This window comes from Lactuca saligna, chromosome 8, assembly GCF_052625555.1.
Source record: "Lactuca saligna cultivar CGN05327 chromosome 8, ASM5262555v1, whole genome shotgun sequence".
NCBI lineage: Eukaryota > Viridiplantae > Streptophyta > Magnoliopsida > Asterales > Asteraceae > Lactuca > Lactuca saligna.
In genome coordinates, this window is record NC_136424.1 from 115,993,066 (window position 1) to 116,019,205 (window position 26,140).

Consider the following 26,140-nt stretch of genomic DNA (forward strand, 5'->3'; position numbering starts at 1 on the left):
CGCGGGAGATTCTTCTTTCTTGTCATAGTTTTGGAGGTCTATATCAGCTATCATTCAATCCAAATACACCTCACAGTCCAGTTTCTCTCTTAGGTGAACAGTCAACTCCCAACACATGGCATGATCGCTTAGGACATCCCTCTTCTAATATTCTTAAAGTTCTTTGTAGCAAGTTTAATTTACCAATAAATGTCAAACTTTCAGAAACACAGTGTTGTCATGTATGCCCCATGGGAAAATCAACTAAACTAGCTTTTGTTCCTAGGAATTTTAATGCTTCTCATCCTCTTGAATTTCTTCACCTTGATGTTTGGGGCCCTTCCCGGTTCTTTCTATGAATGGTCATCGTTTCTACTTATCAATAATCAATGATTTATCTCATTACATGTGGCTTTTTCCATTGTTTCATAAATCTGATGTTGCTAATGTTTTTGCCACTTTTAAAACACAAATTGAGAATCAGTTATCTAGAAAAATCACAGTTGTTCATTCTGTTAAGACTATACAAACCGATGGTGGTGGTGAATTCACTAGTAGGCAATTTAAAGCTTCTTTGTCAAAATGGGGAATTAAACATCAAATCACTTGTCCCTATACACCTCAACAAAACGATGTAGTGGAACGAAAACATAGACACATAGTCCAAATGGGTATGTGTCTTATAACAAAATCGCATGTTCCATTTAAGTTTTGGCTTGAAGCATTTAGTGTTGTTGTGTACCTCATCAACAGACTCCCAATGCGTCAATTAGATTTTTTTCTCCCTACCAAAAACTTCTCTTGCGTGACCCTGATTATTGCTTTCTCAAAGTCTTTGGATGTTCATGCTTTCCATACCTTCAGCCGTATAATTCTCACAAGCTTATGCCAAAATCAACTCACTGTATTTTTCTTGGCTATGATAATACTCGCAAGGGCTATAGATGTTTGGACTTAAAAAATGGCCGTGTTTATATTTCATGACATGTTGTTTTTGATGAATTGGATTTTCCTTTGAGAAATAAAAGTGCAGGGTCTGTACCTGGTCAAACACAACAACAACTAAGGACCAACCATATGGCCAAAGCTATGCAACATTCATTTTCAACCTCACCTACCACCTCACAACCCAACATTGCAACAACTCAAAACTCTACAGAAATCCACAATCCAATTATTGAGCAAAAAACTCCCACCCCAAACTCAATTCCAACACTAGATCCTTCAACACCAACCACGCCTACAACAATACCAGGTGACCATCAACATACAAGCGTTGGGCAGACATCACAAGTAAAATTCACTCCAGATACATCTTCTTCACCAGCCACCCCTGCATAATCTTCACCTAAAGTTCAAAAAGTCACTCCTGAGTTATGCACTCCCTCACCTGCCATACCTGCGTCTTCAAATATTACACATCCAGCCACTGAAAGTCCAGAAAGTTTAAACCCAACCCTCAAAATCAGGTCCCTTGATGATATGTACCAGAAAACATCACCCCATCTATTGCCCCATGGTCTGATAGCCACCAAATTAGATGATGTGTTTTCTGAACCTCGAACTTGTAAACAAGCATCAAAATTTCCTCATTGGCAACATGCAATGCAAGAGGAAATTACTGCCCTACAAAAAAAATAAGACTTGGCACCTTGTTCCTTCTCAGCAAGGTATGAATGTTGTGGGATGCAGATGGATTTTTAAGGTCAAAAGAAAAGCCGATGGCTCCCTTGAACGCCACAAGGCTCGATTGGTGGCATAAGGGCTCACACAACAGGAAGGACTTGATTATGCAGAAACATTCAGCCTGGTGGTTAAACCATCAACAATTCATACTGTTCTCTCCTTAGCCCATGCTCAACGTAGGGATATCAAACAATTGGATGTCAAAAATGCCTTTCTCAATAGCATTCTTCATGAAGATGTTTATATGAAGCAACCACCAGGATTCATCTCTAAATCCTTCCCAAATCTTGTGTGCAAACTAGACCATCCCCTTTATGGTCTCAAACAAAGTCCACGGGCATGGTTTTAATGACTTCATGATTTTCTATTACACCACAGATTCTTTAACAACCAATCTGATTCCTCTTTATTCATCAAACATACGAATGAGTCTACTACCATTCTTCTAATCTATGTCGACGATATAATTATCATTGGATCCTCTCATTCTATTGTTTCCTCTATAATTGATGTGATATGCAACACTTTTGACAGTCATCGTCTTGGCAACTTACATTATTTCCTTGGCATTGAGGCTACTCGAAATTGTCACACTTTGCAGCTAAGATAGACTAGATATGCTCTGGATCTTTTGGAAAGATTCAACATGATTGGATGCAAGCCGGCTACTACTCCTAGTGCTCCCAATTCTCGATTGTTGTTACATGAGGGTGACCAACTTTCATATGCTACTGAGTATCGCATCATGGTTGGTGGCCTACAATATCTCACACTTACCAGACCAGACATTGCCTTTTCAGTAAATCAAGTATGTCAATTCATGCACCAACCTCGTACCTCTCATCTACAGGCCGCTAAACGTATTCTACGGTTCATTAAAGGCACACTACAGTAGGGTTTGTCATTCTACATGTCCACATCTTTTCACATTCGTGCCTACTCTGACTCATATTGGGTAGGAGATCCGAATGATCATCGATCCACAACATGTACTTGTATCTATGTTGGCCCAAATCTTGTATCTTGGACCGCCAAGAAACAGCTGACCGTCTCTCGATCAAGCAGCGAAGCTGAATATTGTGCCCTTGCTACCACTACAGTGGAACTTAGATGGTTCTCTTACTTGTTTCGTGAGTTGAATATCTTTCTTCATCCCCCTCTCTCTCTTTTGTGACAATTTATCAGCTCTACATATGGCTCACAATCCAGTATTTCATGCTCGTACCCGTCACATTGAGATAGACTATCATTTCATAAGAGAATTGGTCACTCGTGGATTTTTAAAGCTACACTATATATCCACTGATGACCAGTTAGCAGATTTAGTCACAAAGGGCCTCTCTAAAGTTAAGTTTAATGCTTTATCTGTCAAGTTGCGCCTCCCTTACGGACGTCTTACTTGAGGGGGGTGTAAGCGTAAATATTGTAACAAAATAAATTGTTTTATATATTTTAGTATGGTTGTTATGCTTGGTAATCAAGCATTTATGCCTTGTAATTAAGGCAGAATCTTTGCCTTAAGGGTATTTCCTTTTTTACCCTTGTAATTACTCTGTATATATTCTGCAGTATATTGATTGAGACAATCAAGTTGGGGGGGTTTCTCTTCACTGTTATAGTTCTTCTTCTCCATACGCTTTCTATATTGTCTTCTCTCCCCTGTATAGTCTTTCATATGGTAATCTGGCTACCCAGGGAGGGTTTCCTGGAAGCTACTTGAACCAGAATTCTCAAGCTGGATATTCTCATTTTAGTACAGAGAATGATTTCATGCCTCGGGTTTGTTCAAATACCTCCACCAACTAACTACACTCTTACTCATATGTGTCTAATTTATAGTTAAATAACTATGCTATTAGATAACATAAGCAAATAAAATGGTTCATTCATTTCATTTCATGCACGACATTTCTCAAATATAAAAGTGTGAGAACTGTTACCCCTACAAGGCGAAGGTGGTTCTAAAACTTTTTTTTTCATGATTAAACATTTAACATTTTTTTTATTATTATTTTTTTCATTTTGTGTTGACAACTGAAATCTAGTCAAAATTTATGTATTGATATTATATTGATGTGTGTAATTCTAAGAATTACAGCCTATTTATATAAGTAACTTCTTTTTCCTTAATCTTATATAAAGGTGTATCTGAAATGATTTTTTATGTAATCATTATATAATTATATAAAAAAAGAGTTCCCAATTCAACAATTCTTGTTGTTGATTGGACCAACCTCTTTTTTTATTTTATTTTTCTTTCTATTGGACCAAAAGTACTTTATTTCTATATATTTTTTATTTATTTGTTGTAGCTTTTGGGTGGTATACGTGTTATTCACTGCTTCCGCCTCCTCATTCTTTCAATTAGACACCAACAACAGATGTTAATCACCACCTCTCTCCATTGAATGATTTCCTCTCCAACCTTCTCTCTCATTTCAATTCCACCCCTCACTGCCTGCCACAGCCTCCGATTGAGGAATGTGCTAATCTTTCTTCTGGAATTGATATTGTTGGTCCTCTGCCTATGCTTTCTTCGACTTCTTCGACTGACCCTCTTGCTTTCGGTTTAGGGCTTTAAATTGTTTCCCTTTTGTCAAGGTAAATGGGAGAAGATGCTTGACGCTTTCAGTTACCAATTTATTTTGATTTCTTTACTTTCATATTATGATTCACTTTGTTGTTTTTAAAATTTTTGGTTTCTTCTTCCAGGTTTCTCAATCGGGTCTCTTTCATGGAAGACATGCACTATAGGCCATGGTTTTGGGCATTGAATTGGGGTACACTGATTGACTGTCTCTATTTCTATTTTGGTTCGATTTTAAGAATCTATAGCACGATTTCTAGGTTTTGATATTCAATTGACTTACCAATTTATCTTAGGGCTTTGATATTATCGTACAACTCCTCTTAGTGAAGGCTCATCAGGAAGTCATTCAGCCTGAAGTTGTTATCGTGACTATCATTTTAGGTCGATCTTTCTTATGCTTTTCACTGTTTGTGATTTTTTTTTTTAATGATTTCTCTCTTTTCTTATGCTTTACAGGAGAATTGCATATAATAGCAATGTAGTTTACAGTGGCTACCATTTTAGGCAAATCAGACGACCAATCCATGGAAGACAACCTGGCGTTTATGATTGGTTTAATCCAAATCTAACCCCCGCTACGCGGGGGCTCTTTTCTAGTATATATTAAAAATATGAAAGTTAAGAATAGTAAAATTTCTAAGTGTTTGGCAAAATTGGTCCTATGTTTGCTCCTCTTTTTTTGTCAATTTTTTTGTCACTTTTGGTCATCTAGCGTATGTTAGTTTTAAAAACTACTTACAACATTGACCCTTCACCTTCATGTTTTTGTTCACAAACAACTTTTTCACTTTCATTTGAATTTTTCATAACCCTCGTATTTTATTACATATTATTAGTATTTAGTCTTTTGGCAGAAATGGTCCCTCATTATTATTATTATTGTTAGACAAAATTACACAATTGGTCCCTGTGGTTTACCAGATTTAACACATTGAGGACAAATATATATATATATATATATATATATATATATATATATATATATATATATATATATATATATATATATATATATATATATATTAAAGATATGAAAGTTAGGAATAGTAAAATTCCTAAGTGTTTGGCAAGATTGGTCCTATGTTTGCTCCTCTTTTTTTGTCATTTTTTTTTGTCACTTTTGGTCCTCTAACTTATGTTGGTTTTAAAAAACTACTTACAACATTGATCCTTCACCTTTATGTTTTTGTTCACAAACAACTCTTTCACTTCGTTTGAATTTTTCATAACCATCGCCTTTTATTATATATTATTAGTATTTAATCTTTTAGCAGAAATGGTCCATCATCATTATTATTATTATTATTATTATTATTATTATTATTATTATTATTATTAGACAAAATTACACGATTGGTCCCTATGGTTTACCAGATTTAACACATTGAGGACAACGATGGAAACCGAAATCACTCTTTTACTCCTAATCCGATTTTTTTATTAATTTATATTTCTCTTTTTGGTTTTAAATTAATATTTTATTTATTAGAAAATATTCACCCAATACCATAAAGCCGCCCACCAACTGCCATCACCACCACCACCACCAAAGCCAAAATTACATAAATGGTTCATATGGTTTACCCGTCGTCACAAATTCAGTCCCTACTACCTTAAAAGACCAAATTACTCTCACATTAACGGATAAAAAACAACGGTCTATATTTTGCGGATTGGTTTTCCGGCCGCTGCCATACATGGCAATAAAGTTCAATTTGTGAGACCATTTCTTTATTTTCTTAATTTATTGCAAGAAATAATGATTTCGATTTCTTTATTTATGTAATTAGATGACATTATTTATATTTTTTTACTAAATTATCTCAATGCAATTCAACATGCTACTTTACTTTACAAAGCAATACTTTCGATCCAGTAACATCGGGGAATCTTTTCTAGTTTTAAATAAAAGAAAGAATAAACATATCAAGTTTTTTTTGGCAGCTTATTGAAGTAAAAGTTTATGTACATAATGGAATCCCACCTGGTTTGCTCTACTTGTGGTGTGCTCTTGACTTATGTTTGTTTTTGCATCTACATTTGAACCTTTATTATTTTCATTTTATGCTTTATGTGTTCAATGATGTGAAGCATTTCTATATTTCTATAAATATATGAATATATAATTTGTTTTACATTTTATTATTGTCTCGTTAGCATCTTGAGAAGCTTTAAATGTATGATTGTACTTGGCGTTAAGTCATGTATTGGTATTATATTGCTGCGTCTTTGTTTGTTTTTGGACAGGAAATTGCTCCTACTAATTCTAAAATATGATATAGTGTGTTGGAGAGAAGTTCATAATTGCTACTACTAATTCTAAAATATGACATAGTGTGTGGGAGAGAAGTTCATCTGCAATTAATTTCAAGGGTTTTTTTTTTTTTTTTTTTTTTTTTTGTACTTTATGTTTAAGATGTACCTGGTTCCATATTTAGACATATTTAATTCAAAAAAGTAAATATATTGATGAAAAACAATGAAAATTTTTATTATTTTCCACTTGCTATAATTTATTATTTTTTATTGATTTTATATTGTAGATAAAAATTGTGTATATATAAGTAGTCTAAATGATAAAATCCTATGAGTATTTACAAGCGTAAAATGTACTACAAAATATTTTTTGTATTATGGCAAATAAAAAAGTATCAATAATATCTTAAAGTGTGTAATTAAAAGTAGCATGAATTTTTGAATTGGATAAGGATTCAATGGTACAAAATATGTGCCACAAAAACTTTATTCTACTGTGACAAATAAAAAAATATCACTAAATGCCTAAAAAACTACAACAACAAAAGATAAAAATGTCACTAAAGGGTTTTAGTGGGAGTCTTTCTAGTCACACTTATTATTTAAGAAGCCTTTAGTTGCATTATTTTGGGTTTTAGTGGCACATTTTGTGTGCCGCTAAATAACATATTTTTTTGTTAGTGCACTTAGAATTATAATGTGTTAATTTTAGGGGTTTTAGTGTAGGCTTTTTGTAATTAAGGACTAGTCATAAGTGCAAGGAAAGAGAGAAAAAAGGTTTACACATGCAATACTTGATCTTATTACTCTTGGGCCCACTGTGTATATTATTGTATCTGTATTAGATAGCTTGCAGATGTTGCCTTATAAAGGTAATAGCCAATACTTCATTTTATCTTTTGGAGTCGATGCATAAATTCGAACTTAAGTGGGTCAAAATAGTAGGACAACAACTGCTTCATATAGGATCAGAAAACATATAATTGTAAAGTATGATGGAATAAAGTAAAGAATAGTTAATGTGATCAAATAAATTAGTTGTAGTTTTTGTAGGTTGAGTCGTGTTTGTTGTGTCATCTTAGTATCTCGTTATAGTTGACAGTTTATATATTATTCAAGTGAGTTACACTTGTTTGATGTGGCATGCACTTGTTTGATATGATGATAGCCTCTTGTTCTTGTTAGAGGCAAGAGGAAAAAGTTACATACTATTATGGTTTTTAAGACTTCCATACAACATTTTAAAGGCTCTTTATTTTATTTAGCTTTTGAGCAAAACATTTGAAAGATTATTTACGATGTCATGTTTGTGTTTAACATCTGATGTTTATTTGAATGTTGTATTAAATTTATGAATTTTTTTAATAAGAAATATATTATTTAAAAAAATGAATCTACTATAATAAATGAAGATTTTTTTGCCACATATCCTCTTCTCATTCATTTTCATTTGGACACATGTCATTTTTCTAGAATTTTTAATTTTTCTATTTTCCACTTGTCATTTTATTGTATTTTAATTTTATTAAATTAAAATTTCACATTTAATGTGTAAGGTAATATATATGTAAAGTATTTATTAGAAAAAATTTATATATGTAATGTATTCAATACATTAAAGTCTCATTAATTTTAATAATTCAAATTTTTTTTATTTTTCTTATAAATTCAAACTTTTCAAATTATTAAAATTTTATATTTATTTTTTTTAATTAAACCCATATATTACATGGGTTTCACACCTAGTGTTTCAATAAAGCTATCAAACTCCAACTATTTTTGCTTCGGTTCGAATACATTTTTCTATAGTTTGTCTATAATCCTTTAAGGTATGCCACGTAGATTCCTTCATTAAGGAGACTTCTAAAACCAAAATTCTCAAGACTAACCCGATTATAGTCTTCTTAATTATTGGAGAAAAGATTGATTATAATCAACTCTTCTTTTACGTTACACCAAAACAAGTTTCAATAAGAATATTTTAAAAAAGACAACCTTTTTTAATGTGAATTTCTTGTAGCTTTCTATAAATAGAGCAATAGCAAAAAAGACATGTATAAGAGTTTCATCCCTTTGGGAGAAAAGAATCATCAAATCCCATATATTTGACAGAAAATAGCTTTTCATCTTAATTAAACAAAGCACCATAAAAGATCAATCATCATGTATAAAAAAAGATAACTAGATTTTTGGTCTTCAGGCTCATAGTTAATAATCTTGCTCATCTTCTTCATCATCAATCCAATCTCCATAAATTCGGTTGATCTTCTTATTTGATAATCTCAACTTTGCAAACCCCCGTCCTTCACCTTGTTCTAAAGGACCAGCCATGGCAGAATTACTAGGCGGCAGTTCAGCCGAACTGGCGGCAATGGAACCTTGAACCTCCACACGTGCAACCGGTGTGTTTAATTCTGAAAAATAAAAACAATAAAAGAAAAACACGTCAATAAATAAATACACTTAGAAAACATAACAAGAATCTAAAATAGTCAAAAAGAATAATGAAAACAGAACAAGAATCTAATGATGGTTGACCACAAAACCTTAAAGCTCGTATCTTTTTTATTTAGAGTAAATTACACGAATGGTCCCTATGGTTTGGGGTAATCTGCGCGCTTGGTCACTAACTTTTATTTTTAATTCGGAAGGTTCCTAATGCTTGTTTTTGTTACACGTTTGGTCACTGTATTACCTAAAAAGACTATTATTTAAATAGGAAAGAATGATAGGGTAGGTAAGGTAAGGTGAGGGTGGGGTTAGGGGTGTGTTTATTTAAATAAATTAAAAAATCAAGGGCGAAATAGTAATTTTAGGTAAGACAGGAACCATGCGCATAATAAAAACAAACAGTAGGAACCTTCCGAGTTAAAAAAATAAGTTAGAGACCAAACATGCAAATTACCCTAAACCATAGGGACCATTTGTGTAATTTAGTCTTTTATTTACTCAAGGGCTAAATACAAAAATAATAATATACTTTCTACTTTTTTTTTATTATAGCATCATACTTCATTATTCCTCATTAGGGTAATCTATTTTGTAAAAAATCAACCCATTTAAAGTACAATGTTGTAATAAAAATGAATGTTTGATGATATAATTTAAAAAAAAAATGGTTCGAAAGAGTTCAATAAATTTTTTTTTATGTCACATGTGGACATTGACATGACTAAAAACACCATTAATCAATCACAAACTTTACCCAAGTCCCAAACTTTTTTCAAAAGTTTCAATAAAATCCTAAGAGTTTTTTTTAAACAGAAAAGTCCCAATGTTTTGAAAAAATCATATAATCTATCATTTGCTGTTCAAATATAAAAAAGAACTTTTTCGTTAATTTAGGCAAAATATCAAAATATCAGGACTTTTCTGTTCAAAAAAAAAAAAAAAAAAAAAAAAAAAACTTTTAGAACTTTATTAAAACTTTTGAAAAAAGTTTGGGACTTTTCTGTAGATAATCCTAATACCATTGCATATTCTTTTTCATAATTTGTCATAAAACATCAAATCATATCCAATATTTAAACTTATATGCAAACAATACGATTAAAAAAGAGTGTAAACAAAAGAGTGTAAACGGATGTATATTTTTATACCTGAAATCCCATGAGCAAAATGACATTTATCCCCAAATACACATTGCTCTGTTGTTTCCCATTTGCTACAAATTCGAGTTTTCCAAAATGTAGCATTAGGATCACTACTCAAACTACTAACTTTAATAGCATTCATGTTATTAATATTATTATGCAACCGTTGTTGACTTCCATTGGGTTGACCACGGTCAACCAATGTCTGAATCTTAATCACAGAACTATCTCTTGTTCTTTCCGTTTGAGCCTTGAATTTTGCAGGATTTTCATGGAGGAAATTACATTTTTCTCCATAAGGGCATTCACCTGTGTTAACAAACTTATGACATATCCTCATTTGGTGTATGATTCTTTGGTCATCATTCCAATTTTGCCCTCGGTTATCTTTCACAAGATCTGGCCAATTAGGTGGGGGTTCACGTAAATCTTTAGAGCCATGAGCAAAAGTACAGCTGTCACCATTTCTACAGTTTCCTTCTAGAAACTTCTGACATATTCGAGTTTTGTAGAATATGTGAGTGGTTCCTCTGTTTATAGGGGGTAATATAGGTGTTGACTTTTGTGGGTTTGCGTTGACTTCACCTCCACCATTGTTGCCTCCAAGAACAGGGTGTTGGATCATTGTGAGTTGTTTGGTTAATAATTAATGAAACTGTGACATAAAATGATCACGAATTGAAGTTAGAGAAAGACAATATATACACAATGCAATAATTACATGGTGTAAAAAGGATTTTTTTTTTTTAAATTAAACCTTTTTTTATCAAATCATATGTTTACATGAAGATAATTAAAAAAAAAAAGCAAGAAACGGAGTAACATCAAGGAGAAAATAATCATAAAACAAGAAACAGAGTAACATCAAGAAAAGGGCATTAAAATCTTTATAAAACAGAAGATTGTTGTAAAAAAATTAAATATAACAGGGTTATTACTAAAAACCCATCATACATTTTACCCAAAGAAAATGAAAAATCAGTCTTCAGAGATTGGTAAAATCGCTTGTAAATTCAAGAGTTCGATTGTCTTGAAATTCTTAAGATTGATTGTATACAAAATTAGGTTTATAACCGAAAACGCAGAAAAAGTTTTGGCTAAAAAAAGTTAAACTGGTAATAATGGTGATGATTAAAGACAATTTATTGGATTGCGAAGGAAAAAGAAAATGTCAAATTCAAAAAATAAGTTAGTAGGGACAACAAGCTTGTGGCGTATATATAAACAATATTTTTCTTAAAAACATTAAAATCTAACCTGCAAAAAATTGGCGATGATCAAAGAGCTTTCCTGGCGACTCAAGAACAGGCAGATAAGAATCGGCGACGATAAATAAAACTGAGAAAACCCTAGACGAGATTGAAAAGACGATTAAGAAGTTTGTATATATATACACGTTAATTATATATGACAAATACAATTAAGGTAATATCTTTAATCTCCATATATACATTAATGGTTTTTCAAGAAAGGAAAGTGGATTTCATGTGTGTCGATTTAGAAGATGAATGTCGAGAGCAAAAGAGGTTTTAGGGATGGACTAAAACCCTAAAACCTTCTACTCAAACAGCTAAGCTTCTAATCATCATTATCGGATATTTGTTAATTGTTATCTTTATAATTTAAAATTTAAAATAATTAAAATAAAAAATTATGTCTAAAAAATATGTTCCGAAAAAGATTTCACCTAAAAGATAATAACACATTAACTAATTGGCTTTATGTTTATTTGATTATTTATTAATTTTAAGTTTTAAAAGGCTATTAATTTTTTTATTTTTTGCCAAAAATAGTTAGTTATTATGACAGGCAATAATAGGTATTTTTATTTTTTTTTTTGGCTTAAATGGTAATTATTATTATTATTATTATTATTATTATTATTAATTGGTTATTTCAAGGGCATTTGATTGTTTTGACTATAATTAATCATTTAACTTTTCAAATTATGTTTATTATTTTTATTAGGTTATAATATGTGGAAAACACGGTCAGTATATTTAAAATTTTTATATAAATAAAAAAATTATAAATATAAAACATACCCAAAATATTATGGATCGTAAGCAATTATAAATTAATTTGTAATGCAAAATAAGCATAGTAATGTTATCAGGATATAACCGTGTATTTTTAAATTTTGAATTGAATTTAATTTGTTACCAAAAAAAGAATTAATAAAAATCATAGAAAAAATATCCAATGTTAAAAAGACATTTAAAGAAACCGACATATGTCATTTTTAGTTTTCATTTATTAAAAGAGGTAGATATTTTTTTTATTCGATTTTATAACTTTTTTATTTAGAAAATCCCTTATTTAATTCTTATATGTTTTTCAAAAAATCATTTTTATATTTATATTTTTTATTTTGTTTATATATATATATATATATATATCCACAAATCGTGTTCAAAACTTCATTTTTCATGTTTTTCTCTTTTGCATAGTTTGTTGACTTCATCTTCATATTCTTTTTTTTCAAAATCTATTTTTATAATTTTATTAAGGGATTTTCTAATATGTATTCTAAAAAATAAGGACATACATAAGAACTATTAATTATGAGAAATATTATCATAATTAAATGTGAAATCAGAATATTTTCTATAATTAATAAATTTCACATTTAATTATATTAATATTTCCCATAATTAATAGTTCAATTAATGTTTCTTATGTATCCACTTAAGGCACGTATTAAAAAAAATCTCATTCATTAATATCTTTGTTTTTAGACAAAATTGCAAAAATGGTTTTGGTTTAAAAAGCTTTTGAGGTGTATCAATGGTCTAATTTTGGATCTTTCTAGTGTTTTTGTTATATGTCAGCTTGAAAATACTATTATATCCTTATATTTTATTTTATTTTTCTATTTTTAATTATTGTAATCCTTACTTATTTAGAAATTAAAAACATAGCATAATCCATCTCGCCGTTCTCTAGCCGGAAACCACCAACACTGGTTCCCCTTCTTGACCAGATCTAAACCAAGTGCCTAAAAATCACACTTAGTATCCAAATAAATGCAAGGGGTGCTCAAACCCACAAATTAAACTCATATATCATGCCCATACACAATTCCATCAATTAAAATCAAAAATCAAGGATGAAATCAAAATCCTAGAAACAAAAATTCACAAGTGTACGAAACCAAAAGTAAAACCTGAAACCCAAAAGAAACCTAAACCAGAACCTACATCTTTTTTATTTGATTCACGTTTCATACAGTAGAAAGGTGAAGATAATGATGGTGATGAACTCGCATGTGGGAGCTGATGAACAAGCATGGGTGGGACGGTGTTGGTACCAAAGAATCGGCGATTGGAGGTTAATCACATCATTGTAGTTTGCATTTATGTTTAAAGATACTATCATCGGAGTTTTTTAGGGTAAGCGGTGATGAGCCACCATAGTTTTTGGATTCCTCTCAAACGTCACAACAATTAATCATCGAAAACCCTAAATCATTTGGTGGAAACCCTAGCTCCGATCGACTCATATTGTGGTGATGGAGAGAAGCAGTGAGAATTTTGGAGTTTGGGCGGTGGGAGGTGGGGTTGTTGTCATCATCGGAGGCAAAACCGATGGTTGAGGTTATGTATAGCCCGAGAGTAAAAAAGAAGGAAAATCAAGAGAGGGGGAGGGGTGGGTATTAGGCATGATGACTTATATGGAGCCGCTTGAGAACTTCTTTTAGTTTATTTAATTAAAAATTAAGAAATCTTGATAAATTTGATAAAAAGAAATTTAAAAAACAATTTTATGGGAATATTCATCATTTTTAGGTTGGGTGTGAACCAAAATCACACAAAAATTTTAGCACATGTTCCAGGTATTACATAATTTAATTAAGTTTAAGGGTTTTGGTGTGTGGACTCGGCGAGTTGGGAGTCCAACTCATCGAGTAGAGGACATTTCAAGGATGCAGAATCTACACCCTACTCGATGCGTTGGAAGGATGACTCGACGAGCAGGCGTTGTAATGATAAAACCCTAATTTTAGGGTTTGCACCCTATATAATCTCCTTATGAGCATTGAGGCCGACCTCCCATTAGCCTCCAAACCCTAAGAACGCCTGTGCTAACCCTAATCCCCATTCTCTTCCATTATGTGAGCTAGAGTGAGCTTTGAAGCTTAAGAAGAAGGATATAGTGAGAAGATCCAGCAAACCAAGCACCAATCCTTGAGCTTAATCATCTTGTGGACTGCTATAAGTCTTCAAGACTCTATTTTTATCATAGAATATGGTAAGATCTTGAGTTTACTCTTCATTTCCTACCATTCTTGTTGAATGCATGCATGGGATTCATAAAGTTTGCAATTTTATGAATCTCTAGAGCAAAATGGTCCGAAGGTGGGCTAGATCTGGCGTTAAGTTGAGCAAGGACACCATGTAAGGGTTTTAGGGCATATTTCCCACTTTTTGGCCATTTTGACCTAGGGACATGCATTAGACATGCATGTCCATAAAGCCTCCATCTTTGGAACGTTTTGAGGACTAGAAACCTTTTTGGAAAGGAGGAATTTCATATCCCTAGAGTTTTGTACCATATAGTAAAGCTTTGGAGCATTCCAACCTTTGTTAAGGGACTTGGAGCATTTGGAACGGTTCTAGAAGGTAAAGTTGGAAACTTTATCCTTCTAGACACCTTAGGGTTTTAGATCTAAGCTATGGAGTCCCTAGATTCGGTGAATCATCACAACAAGCAAACAGGAAGGGGGACTCGACGAGTTGCTCTAGGAACTCGACGAGTCGGATCGGGTTTCCCCGCCTTCTGAATAACAAGTGAACTCAATGAGTTGGCTAGGGATTTGATCAGGTTGTTTGGACTCGGTAGGAACTCGACGAGTCGCTAGATGCACTAGACGAGTTGAGGTCAACATGGATTGTTAACTTTTGACTATTAACTTTGACGTTGACCACGGTTGACCAGGGTTGACCTTGAGGGTAATTTTGGGATTTTGACAAGTCTATCTTATGATGCTTACAGGTAGTTGATTCTGAGCAACACGTGGGACATACATGGTTCTACATTGTCAGTTTCAGCATTCGAGAGAGGTGAGTCTTCTCACTATACCAATGGGTCTAAGGCACCAAGGTTGGCCCATTTTATGTTATATGGTACATTAGCGTTTGTAGAGATATGCGGTATGATAGTTAGCTTTATGCTAAATATATGCTAGTACTTGTATATTATTGCATGGAAGACCCCGGGGGAGCCTGTGACAGTTGGATATAAGACCATGTGGGGTAGCCCATAGCATTCCCAGTTAAAGACCATTAGGGTAGCCCATGGCATGATGGTATAAGACCTTGGGGAGATCCCAGGACATCCTTACAAGCTTATGTATGTGTATGTAGTATGTTCGACACTTCTGTGATATGATATGATAGATTGATTATGTATGTTATTGCATGAAAGACCTGATGGGTTTTAAGCAAAACATCATTCCTATGGTGTAAATGGAACTTAAAAGAGTTAGTTAATGGATTATACCTAAAGTAGAGCCATACATTTTGACTTTCCCATCTCTTAGATCTCTTAGGTAAATAGGGAAACTTCGTCTCCAATGCCCCTTCTCTTGGTAATAAAAGCAAATCGACTCTTTTGGAATAGCACACGGAACTACTTCTGACTTTGCCTTTCTCTTATGATCAAACTTTTCGATCATGGCATGCCTTTCGTTGCCATTGCCTATATCCATAGAGGTCTGGAAGGCAGATCCACCAATCAACTTTGCTTTTCCAGTGCGCCAAATCATTGTTGATTCAGCAGCAATAAGCATATAGGTGAGATCAATGAGGGTTACGTCGTGGTTCATCATATAGTACTCTCTTACGAACTCACTATATGAGTCAAGAAGTGACTGAAGAACCCAATCAACAGCCAGCTTCTCACAGACAACAGATCCCAACATTCTTAACCTATCAATGTATGACTTCATCTCTAGGACGTGTGCACACACTGACTTTCCTTCTTCATGTTTACTTGCCAAAAGGGCTTGAGTGAGTTTGAACTTTTCAATCTTTTTGAACTTCTGGGTTAGGGAGAATAATTGGAGGAGGTGGAGGAAGTGAAGCATGATCTCTTGTTCCCCGATCGAATCGTGGAATATCATCTTCATGTGGAAAGCTTGTTCCATGGGATTTGGGAAGAACATAGTTGTCACACTTTGACATATACAAAACGGGAGAAAAATCAAGTTAAATTGATTGATTGAGTCCTTAATAAATCACCCAAATGAGATATTAAGGCTAGGACCCAACACAATACTCTACAACCTAGAAGAGGGATGTCGTAATCTAGTTGCAGAATATTTGAAGGTAGGTAAATGATGATTTACCAATTTCCACCTTGAAAAACGAAAAATAAATTTAAGTTTTAAATATATTGAAAATTCCTAGATCTTTTGAGATTCATTGAACATTTCAATGGCATGTTTAAATCTCGATATGCCCCTCGATTTGTGACTGGGATGCCGAGGATCACAAAACAGGGTGTGAATAACCATGCAAACTTACATGGTGCCCCTAATGTTACAACCACCTATTCGATGTGCCGGTTAACCACACACGCTCCACCGAACTATGACAAACAATGAGTCACCCTTTGCTACCTTTGCTTAGAACCATTTAGTGTGCCAGTTAACCACACACGCTCCACTAACATCTTCGCAAGGGCACAAAGTGTAATTTCATGGAATCGCATCAATTCACTTTTGCCTAAAGTAACTAAGATTGGGAATTTTGTAAAAGCATTTAGTTACTTTTGTACTTCATTATACTTATAATGGAAGGTTTCTGTCCTATCCTACCATTCGGCTAACGACCCTCCACTAGTCAAGAGTGCGGTGGGTAAGAGTGGATACCCATTCAATCGCCATTTTATAGACAATTTTCTTAAACACCCCTTATAGACCAGCTTCGTGAATGAGGCCTACTAACGGTAAGACTGATTGTTTACTCATACATATATAATAATAGACTTTTAATGTTATATATAGTATAGGGTGTATTTTACACTTTTAAAATACTTGGTGGTCTAATTTAATAAATTATACTTTTAATTTAACTAAATGTGAACCAAAACTTTATGGATTTATTAAATCTCTTTTAATTATACACCTTAATTAATTAATAAAACCATAAGGGTGTGATTTGAACTTTTCAAAACAATACTATGGTTTTAGAATTTAATATTTCTAAATTAAACTTTTAATCAACTTTTAAATTCCAAAACTTGAGGGCAAGTTTTGAAACATTTCAAAACATTAGGGTTTAACCTTTTTAAATTTCAAAAGCAAAAACTTTTAAGCTCAAATTTAAACTATAAAACCTAAAGGGATTAATTTAAAACTTTTCCAAACTTCATCAAGAATATTCTAGATCACAAAATTCAAATAAGGTAATTAACAATTAATTGGTGGTTATCTAATTTGACCTAGTCCAAATTCTTGCAAGATAATTCACCAAATAATTCAAATAATTAAATCTAATCATATAAGGAAACAAATATTTGATTAATTAGTAATTATCTTCTATTTTGGTAAGGATATTCACCCAAAATCCATAAAAATCGGATTTTATTCATCAAAAACATTTTTGGTAATAATCCTAAGCCAAAATAGCACAAAATCCCGATTTTCCCTTTTTCTGACCAGCTAACTCGTCGAGTCAGGCATGAACTCGGCGAGTTCACCATGAACTCGGTTAGTTCATCTATAGAGTCGGTGAGTTCAGCCCCCCGAAGCCCTAAATTTCGAATTTTAAGCAAGGATAATCCATAATAGGAGCAAATACATCAAACAAACAGCCATGACTCTGATACCACTTATGGGTTTTGAGCAAAACATCATTCCTATGGTGTACATGCAAATCCTAATAGCTTTTGGATCTAGTTTGTCTAATGAACATGCAATTGAATATCCAAAGCTATAAACCCTAGATCTAGCATACAATTAATCATATTAAATAAGATTGGGGTTTAGATCTTACCTTGATTGTTATGTAGCAATAACAATCTCAAATCCTCCTTTGAATTGGCCCACAAACACCAAGAGCAAGAGGATGAAGAATGATAAGAGAGGAGACACCCAAAAACGTGTAGAAACCCTAAGGAAACTCTTCACCACGTTTTTGGTGCTCTAGGGATCCTTAAATAGTGAGGCTATTAGGGTTATCTAACAAGGAAACCCTAATTTGACTGCTTAGGCCCTAAGCAACCCATGGACTCCCTCCTTAGAGGCCTTGGACGATTTCTAATGGGTTTCCCCATAGAATTCGTCCACCCCTCTAATATGAAGTCCATTAGCCTAATATTCAACTATCATACAATTGAAAGTTCTAGTCCCTTAACTTTAATTAATGTCTTTTAGCCACAAAATTAATTCTTATTAATTATTGACTAATATTAATTAAACAATATGATTTCTCCTTTAATATATTATTCTCATAATATATTAATAAATCATAATTACTCTTCTCTCTCCATAATTCATCCTATCAAATTTGCTTTGATGAAGGCAACCCAAAAGGACCATGCACCATCGGGTCAAGTACATACCAAAATAGTTATGGACTTAGACACTAATCCAACAAGACCTCGGGGGGATCCCGTGATAGTTGGATATAAGACCATGTGGGGTAGCCCATGGTACGAAGGTGTAAGACCCTAGGGGAGCCCACGACATCCTTACAGGTTTATGTATGCATGGCTTATGTGGTATATGTAGCTTTTATAGCTAATATGATATATGCTACGTGGATTGTGTGTGGGGTATGCTCTGGGAACTCACTAAGCATTATCTTACAAGTTGTGGATTTGTTTCAGATACATCGGATCCCAAGGGAAAGGGCAAGGCATGATGGCACGGCGTACACTCTCACACATGAGTTTTATGAACACTCTGATATTTTAAATAAAAGTTGTAATTGATATGAGTTTAAAAACAATTATATATGGGATTTTGTAATTTATGGAGATGTGTTTGGTTAATTAAAAATGAAAATTTTCCTTTGAAAAATTGGGTCGTTAAAAGTTGGTATTAGAGCATTGGTTTGAGGGATTCGGGTACACTCTTAGGTGTGTTAGGACTCAAATTAAGGAAATGGTTAAATTGTTTTCAAAAATAAAAGGAAGAAAGCTTTAAAGGAAGGAAAAGATGAGAGTGCAACGCACATGATCGGACAGGCTAAGTAAGTAGTTCCCCAATGTGTTAGCCATGTTATACTGATGTTTGATATTTGATAATCATATGGAACTTGTTATGTGTATGCTTTTAAAACTGTATATGGTTGGGAGCTTATAGCCTCAGAATGCTTGATTTGGCCTTATTTCATGTTCCTTGTCTGGTTGTGGTCTTAGGGTAGAATCTTTTATTCGAAATTCTATTTGATCTTTCTTTGTGTACAGTTTGCATGCATAAAGGCAACCGGTTATGATTGATATGGGTAGATAAAATCTTAGGACGACCTAGGATTTGAGAGGTGCGGTAGTCTGTGGAATGTGATTCATATTGGGACTAATTGAAGTTGTTAGGTAGAGCATTGAGAATGGTACAGGTAGGTGTGGAAGGTAGTATTGGGCCCATACTAATGAAAGCATAGGACATGTACCCGAACCAATGTTAGATCTAACGACTTCAAGGAGGACCGATATAGGGAAGATCCCTTATATGGAAATCCTGATCGTTATGATTTATGACATTTCAATTCAGCATAGTGGTTACACGATTTGGAGCAGGGGGATAAGGATCAGGATCTGGATCCAGGGCTGGATCAGGCGACATTACCGATGTCATCGATGAGAGGCTGCACGAGCTTATTGCAGCTAAGGTTACGAGGGGCATCCTTGACGCTACCCCAGTCATCTTTAGGACGGTCAAAATTATGGAGGGGAGGCTCAGGGCATTCAGAGCTAAGATCACTGCAGGCCAGGTTAGTCCCTGAACTCCCTCATTATGGGAGTTCAAGGCGTCTGGGAGCCAGAGTTTTTCAGGTTCAGGGTCCCCACTGTTAGCCTACACTGGGTGGCGGATATCAAGAATGCCCAGCGCATGAGTTCTTGCCTAGATGTCGCAAAGGTGGGATTTGCTTCTTGCATGCTAAGATACAGGGCCCAAGATTGATGGGGCGAGGTTACTAGCCAGGTGGGAGTAGCTGGTTTGGCTGAGATGACATGGTCCGAGTTTGTCTGGCGGTTTGAACGAGATGGTGGATAAGGCTCGGGAACAGGAGATGAAGTTAGACTTCCGCACCAAGTTGAAATCAGAGCAGGCACAGGCAGTGGTGGGTCAGGCTAAGACGCCTAAGATCTCATACATTTCCAGTACGGGCCAACAGGGCTAGGGCCGGTGTGCTAGGTGCGGTAAATCGTACAGTGGCGCTTGTTGGATAGCAGGGATATCGGGATGTTACTCTTGTGGTCAGCAGGGCCATTTGAGCAGGGATTGCCCTAATAAGCGCTTGATATGTTTCCACTGCAACCAGACTGGCCATAAAAAGGTCGAATATACGAGGTTGCAGGGATGGGGAGGAGCAGTGGAGGTGCCTGCACCCGCCGCACTGAGGATCACCGATGGCCGCCCTGCTAAGGCGGATGCCCCGACGGTGAAGAACCGCACATTTCAGCTGACTACGGAGGAGGCTCGGGCAGCGTCAGACGTTGTGGCTGGTACGTGTCTATTATTCTTTGCTCATATTATTTGTATGACTTATGTGTACTTTATGCTTGTATAGGGACCTTTTTGGTCAATGGTATTTCTGTTCATGTCTTGTTTGGTTCGGGTGCTACCCGGTCGTTCGCGTGCCTTGCACTTAGCAATAAGTTCTGGGATGCGCCAGGAACCTTGGATTCCACACTTGAGGTGGAGATTGCAGACAACCGCACTGTGAGTGTTGCAAGGGTGTATCAGGATTGCATCCTGAATGTGTTGGGCTAGAGGCTTCGTGCTGATCTAGTCCCGATACTGCTGTGAGGACTGAAGGTGATCGTCAGGATGGATTGGTTGGGGGCTAATGGGGCCATGATTGATTGCGAGCGCCAGTTGGTTAGGTTTCAAACCCCAAGTGTGGGAGAACTGATTATATATGGTGAGAGAGCCTCGCAGGGGCGGACTCTCTGTTCGGCTGCAAGGGATAGAAGATTTCTACAGTAGGGATGTACGAGATTTATGGCTTATATCTCAGATACGAGGGTTGAGACCACAACGGATGTGGGCCGTGTGCCATTTATACAAGAATTTCAGGATGTTTTCCCCGAAGAGTTACCAGGAGTGCCTTCGGAAAGGCAGGTGGAGTTTCGAATTGATTAGGTGTCATGTGTCGCATCGATAGCGAAGGCACCATACGGTTGGCACCGCCTGAGATGCAGGAGTTATCGATGCAGCTTTAGGAGTTGCTAGACCGAGGGTTCATATGTCCGAGCAATTCCCCATGGGGAGCACCGATCATGTTCATGAAAAAGAAGGATGGATAACACAGGATGGACATTGACTACCGAGAGCTGAACAAACTAATAGTGAAGAACCGTTATCCGTTGCCAAGGATCAATGATTTGTTCGATCAACTACAGGGTGCGTCTTTGTGCGGTCGGGATACCATCAGATGAGGATATAACAAAGACAACTTTTAGGACTCGGTATGAGCATTATGAGTTTGTGGTGATGCCGTTTGGGCTCACCAATGCCCCAGCAACGTTCATGGATCTCATGAAATGGGTGTGTAGACCGATGCTGGATCGGTCGGTGATCATTTTTATTGATTATATACTGGTCTATTCTAAGACCAACGAGCAGCATGAGCAACATTTGAGGGAAGTACTGGAGACCCTGAGGGCAAAGAAGCTTTATGCAAAGTTCTCCAAGTATGATTTTGAAAGACCGCAACTTTCGTATTTTTGAAAGACCCAAACTTTCATACTTCACAATATCATTACTCCAAAACATGCTATTTGCATATTCATAAAAGCAATATTTTACATTGATAAAGGGAATTACAAACTATTGGATACAAACCGTCTATTACAAAGTGTTATACATATATTACATAACTACCTAGGATATTGTAATTTCTACAAACATAAACTGTAGTACAAAAGTACTAATACAAACTATTCTAAATCTTTCAATAGTATGTGAACATACTAGTTACTTATCACCTGCAATTGTTAAACATTGATAGGGTAAGCGGTGACGCTTAGTGAGTTCAATAATAGATACAATATAACGTTATGCCATATATATACTTCAATGTGGCAAAGGCAAGGAAGAGTAACAAGACATATGTGAGATCATGTGAGAAGCGTTCTGGTGGTTGTCGAGGCCAACACAAATAATAACCCTAAATGTTACACACTAAAATAGTGTATAGTGGTAAAGGGATCGAATCCACGGAGATTGGTTCAATTTCTAACTCTATGAAAAATCTCTTTGTAAAAATACTTGTAAAATAACAATAAAAATAAAATGGGGGGTTTTGGTGTTTTGAATACTTGAAACAAACTAGAATTAACTATGATTTAAATAGACAATTGCAACAAAAATAAGAATTTGGTGTAAAATCAATAAGGGAAAGATGGTTGACTTAAAGTTTTCTCACTTTGACTTTTGATGAACATATCATTAGAATTCAATGGTGCAATACTTGTTTTAAATCCTCAATTTGGCTATAGTAATCCAAGGAGCTTGAGATTACCTAGACTTTTCTTAATTGTTGAAATGGCTAGAGAAGCTCATAACAATTTCCTTAGTCAAAGTCACTAATTCCAAATAGCATGTAATTAGTGAAAGTCAACTAGCATTAAGAACCAAAAAGTCACCAAATCCAAGAGGGGTCAAATGCTTTCACTACCATGTTGGAGGAAATGTTTTTATGATTGTGTGAAGTAAAAACAACACAAAAATCATTTGTTGCTTGCTAATTTGAGGATCCTTTACTTAATCAAGAAATTAGCCAACTAATCACCACAAACACATTTAAACTCATGAACTAAAACATACAAGTAATGATAAGATGTTAAAACACAAAACATTTCCATAAAGATTCAAGAACATGTTCATGGATTCTTCAACATTCAACAAAAGTTCAAAGGATTAAACAAAAGTCAACCAAGATTAGTTTAGCCAAGCATGGCTAAACACAAAGAAACAAGGTTAGAGAAATTTGTACCAAACATTAAGCAAGAATCAAGAGGTAAAAATATGATGTTCTTCAAGGGTTCTTGGCCTTCAAAAGTCCCCAAAACTCCAGAGAGAATCTTCAAAAATCGGATGTGCAAGTGTATGCAAAAGATGGGCACCAACCTTCCTCAAATAGCTCAAAAGAAGGATTTCCGAAATTGCCCCTGCAGGGCCTTGCGCGACCCGCGTGCTGCTGCGCGGGTGGGTTGCGCGGGTGGTGCCTGACATGGGCTTCTTTGAGATTTTGGGCCTCTAGAGCATATCCCACTAGCCCAGATCGAATCCAATCACCTCCTAGCCCATTTTCTTCAAGTTTTTCTTCATTTAAAGCCCAATTTGACCTCTCTAAATCCTCCAAAGCTCGTGAACTCGCCCGATTAATAATTTTCATACGCTTGAATGTTCCCCCGCATCTTTCAAATTTAAAGCTCAATTCTTCCAAGCCTTCAAGTAATTGACAAGTCCACCCCATGAATCACCTTCATAGCCATCAAGCATGAAATCTCCAATTCCCTTCAAGCACAATCGCCTCGCAAGAGTGCCGCCCCGCTAGTTTCCAAGAAAATCTGCAATAATGCTCAAGAAACTAGAAAGTACCCCGAAATGGTCATAAAAATAACAAAAGGGAAAATATGCATGAAAGTTAACTAAAATGCGAATGAAATGTACTAAAATAAACTATAAAAATAAGTAAATAAAATGAAGCTATCAAATCACCCCAAGCTTAAACCTTACTTGTCCTCAAGTAAGACAAGACTAAATGAACTTGGGATGAACTACCCTAGAAATAAAAAGAATGGATAGAACCATGGAACCTGTTCGACGTTAGTCAACATGGTCAGAATTGATTTCGTTGCTATCTCACAACTTTTTCATCCGATGACAATGGAACCATAAACCACAGCCAGGATAACTCCTTTAGGTGAGTAAGGAGGGATGAGCAGTCGCAGCCTCAATGGAACATGTATACAATGAAGAACATCTGTAGTAGGGAGAAAGCAACTGGATGGGCTCGGGTGGAGCTCTTCTTTAAGTGCACACTCTGATCTCACGTTTGCCGGTTTCTCTCATGTGTAACTAGGTTTAATCGCTCGGGCACCGTTGTAGGAATCAGTTCACTTAGTGTTGGCCCAAACCTCCCGTAGTATCCGACTCGACAGTCTCTCCAACATCACCAATTTGAGAGAAAGAAAAAAAAATATAACTCGATCTATATACAATAAAACAGATCTATACAAATGAATATCAAATGTCGGGTGACCAAGATGTTGGGAAATTTGTTCAATAATCGAACCGGCCACCTATCTAAGATAGTTGCAACTGAAAATTTGCATGCTTCATTTTGTTTTGTTTTGTTTTTTTTTTTTTTTTTTTTGTATTTTTTTTTTGTATTTTTTTGTATTTTTTTTTTTTTTTTTTTTTTTTTTTTTTTTTTTTGTATTTTGTAATGATAAAACCCTTTGACTCAAAATTTGGTTCCCAAAGGTGTGTAGGTGGAACCGAAAGGGTAATGATATAATCCGAATGGCCTAAGTGTGGAAATGACCATGTGTGGAGCATAAAGATGTAATGTAGGCTCCTTTTCAAACTTGTGGTTTTTCAAAGATAATGAAGATGTCCAAATGTGGACTAAAAGACTCTCTAAATTCTAAGAAAATCGCAAAAAGATATGGTGATGTAAAGAGACCGGATATGGATTCTACTCGGGGACAAGCACCAATGCTTCATCCTAACAGTTCAAACATGATCAAGTGTGATCCTCTCCGCGGTAGTGACCGCAAGGCTAAGAACACCCATTGCTATAGTATATCCTACAGTTGTTAGTATTGTATGCATAATTCTTCATGAAAACTACCTATCCATGATCACTTACCCCTTTAAGCTACCAGCATCTGATCCCAAGTATGAAATCCCAAACTGCAGCTAGTGGTCCCGGTTCGATGGGTGAGATAGCAACAAGATCCTGGACCAATAATGATACAATAACTGTGAACCTGTTCCATGGCATCCAAGAGAGGTGAGAATAAACAGACAACAAAAATGCATGAATGCTAATGTCTTAAGCTAAATGTTATGCAAAAATAAAAAGAAGAAAAGAAGAAAATAAAATCTTTTTGAAATTTTATAAAATAAAAAAAAATGAATGCAAATTAACTTAAACTAATATGTTATGCAACCTAACTAAAAATGCATGAAAAAGAGTAAAAAATATAAGGGAAATGCCCCACCCCAAGCTTAAGAACAAGCATTGTCCTCAATGCTTAAGGAAAGGGCGGAAAGGACCTAAATCGGAGGGTCGGGCGGCGGGAAATGTCTGTGGCGGTGGTTTCGTGAAATTACGACCGGTAGAACTCCGCCAATCTTGAATTTTCAAGCGAGGTGGGTGCTGGAAGGTTATATGAGAGGAATGGAGTGGGAGGTCAAGATGATTAAATGAAGAAGAAGAGAAGCTGAACATTTTAATCTATGGGTCAAAAAGGGTCAATTTCGGTCAATGTTGGTCAAGAAAAGTCAAAAGGTCAACTCATTAAAACCTTTGGTCAACACCTGGTCAAATAATAGCCAAAAATAGCCCAAATTGCCCAGCACAGTGCGCGGGTCGCGCAGTGAAGCACGCGGGTCGCGCAGACCTTGCAGTTAAGTCTTGGGCCAATGTCGCTTCATCACACCTGGCCGCGCAACCCACCCGCGCAACAGCACGCGGGTCGCGCAACCCCCTGATCCTGATCTTCATTTTTGCTTCATTTTTCTTCGTTTTTCACCCGTTCTCGCTTTGGAAGGCCCCAAAAACCTAGAAACTCTTGATTTCTTCAAAAACAATTCTTTTGAATCCCAAAAGCATCTTCAAAAGTC

The 26,140-nt window shown here is 35.3% G+C and overlaps 1 protein-coding gene across 1 annotated transcript; it reads right to left on the reverse strand.

Annotated features, from left to right (window-relative positions):
• Nucleotides 1-8,579: 8,579 nt before the first annotated feature.
• LOC145012154 (zinc finger CCCH domain-containing protein 39-like) lies at nucleotides 8,580-11,673 on the reverse strand. The gene is made up of 3 exons (XM_078970934.1): nucleotides 11,362-11,673; nucleotides 10,111-10,759; nucleotides 8,580-8,925 (listed from the first exon to the last, which is right to left on the reverse strand). Exons 2-3 carry the CDS (start codon nucleotides 10,727-10,729, stop codon nucleotides 8,720-8,722), a joined length of 825 nt encoding a protein of 274 aa, XP_078827060.1. The 5' UTR covers nucleotides 10,730-10,759; nucleotides 11,362-11,673; the 3' UTR covers nucleotides 8,580-8,719.
• Nucleotides 11,674-26,140: the final 14,467 nt, after the last annotated feature.

Coding starts and splice junctions, on each gene's coding strand:
- LOC145012154 (XM_078970934.1), bottom strand. CDS start 10,729: ATGATCCAACACCCTGTTCTTGGAGGCAACAATGGTGGAGGTGAAGTC. Junction 8,926..10,110: donor TTTTGCTCATGGGATTTCAG/GTATAAAAATAT, acceptor TTTATTTTTCAG/AATTAAACACACCGGTTGCA.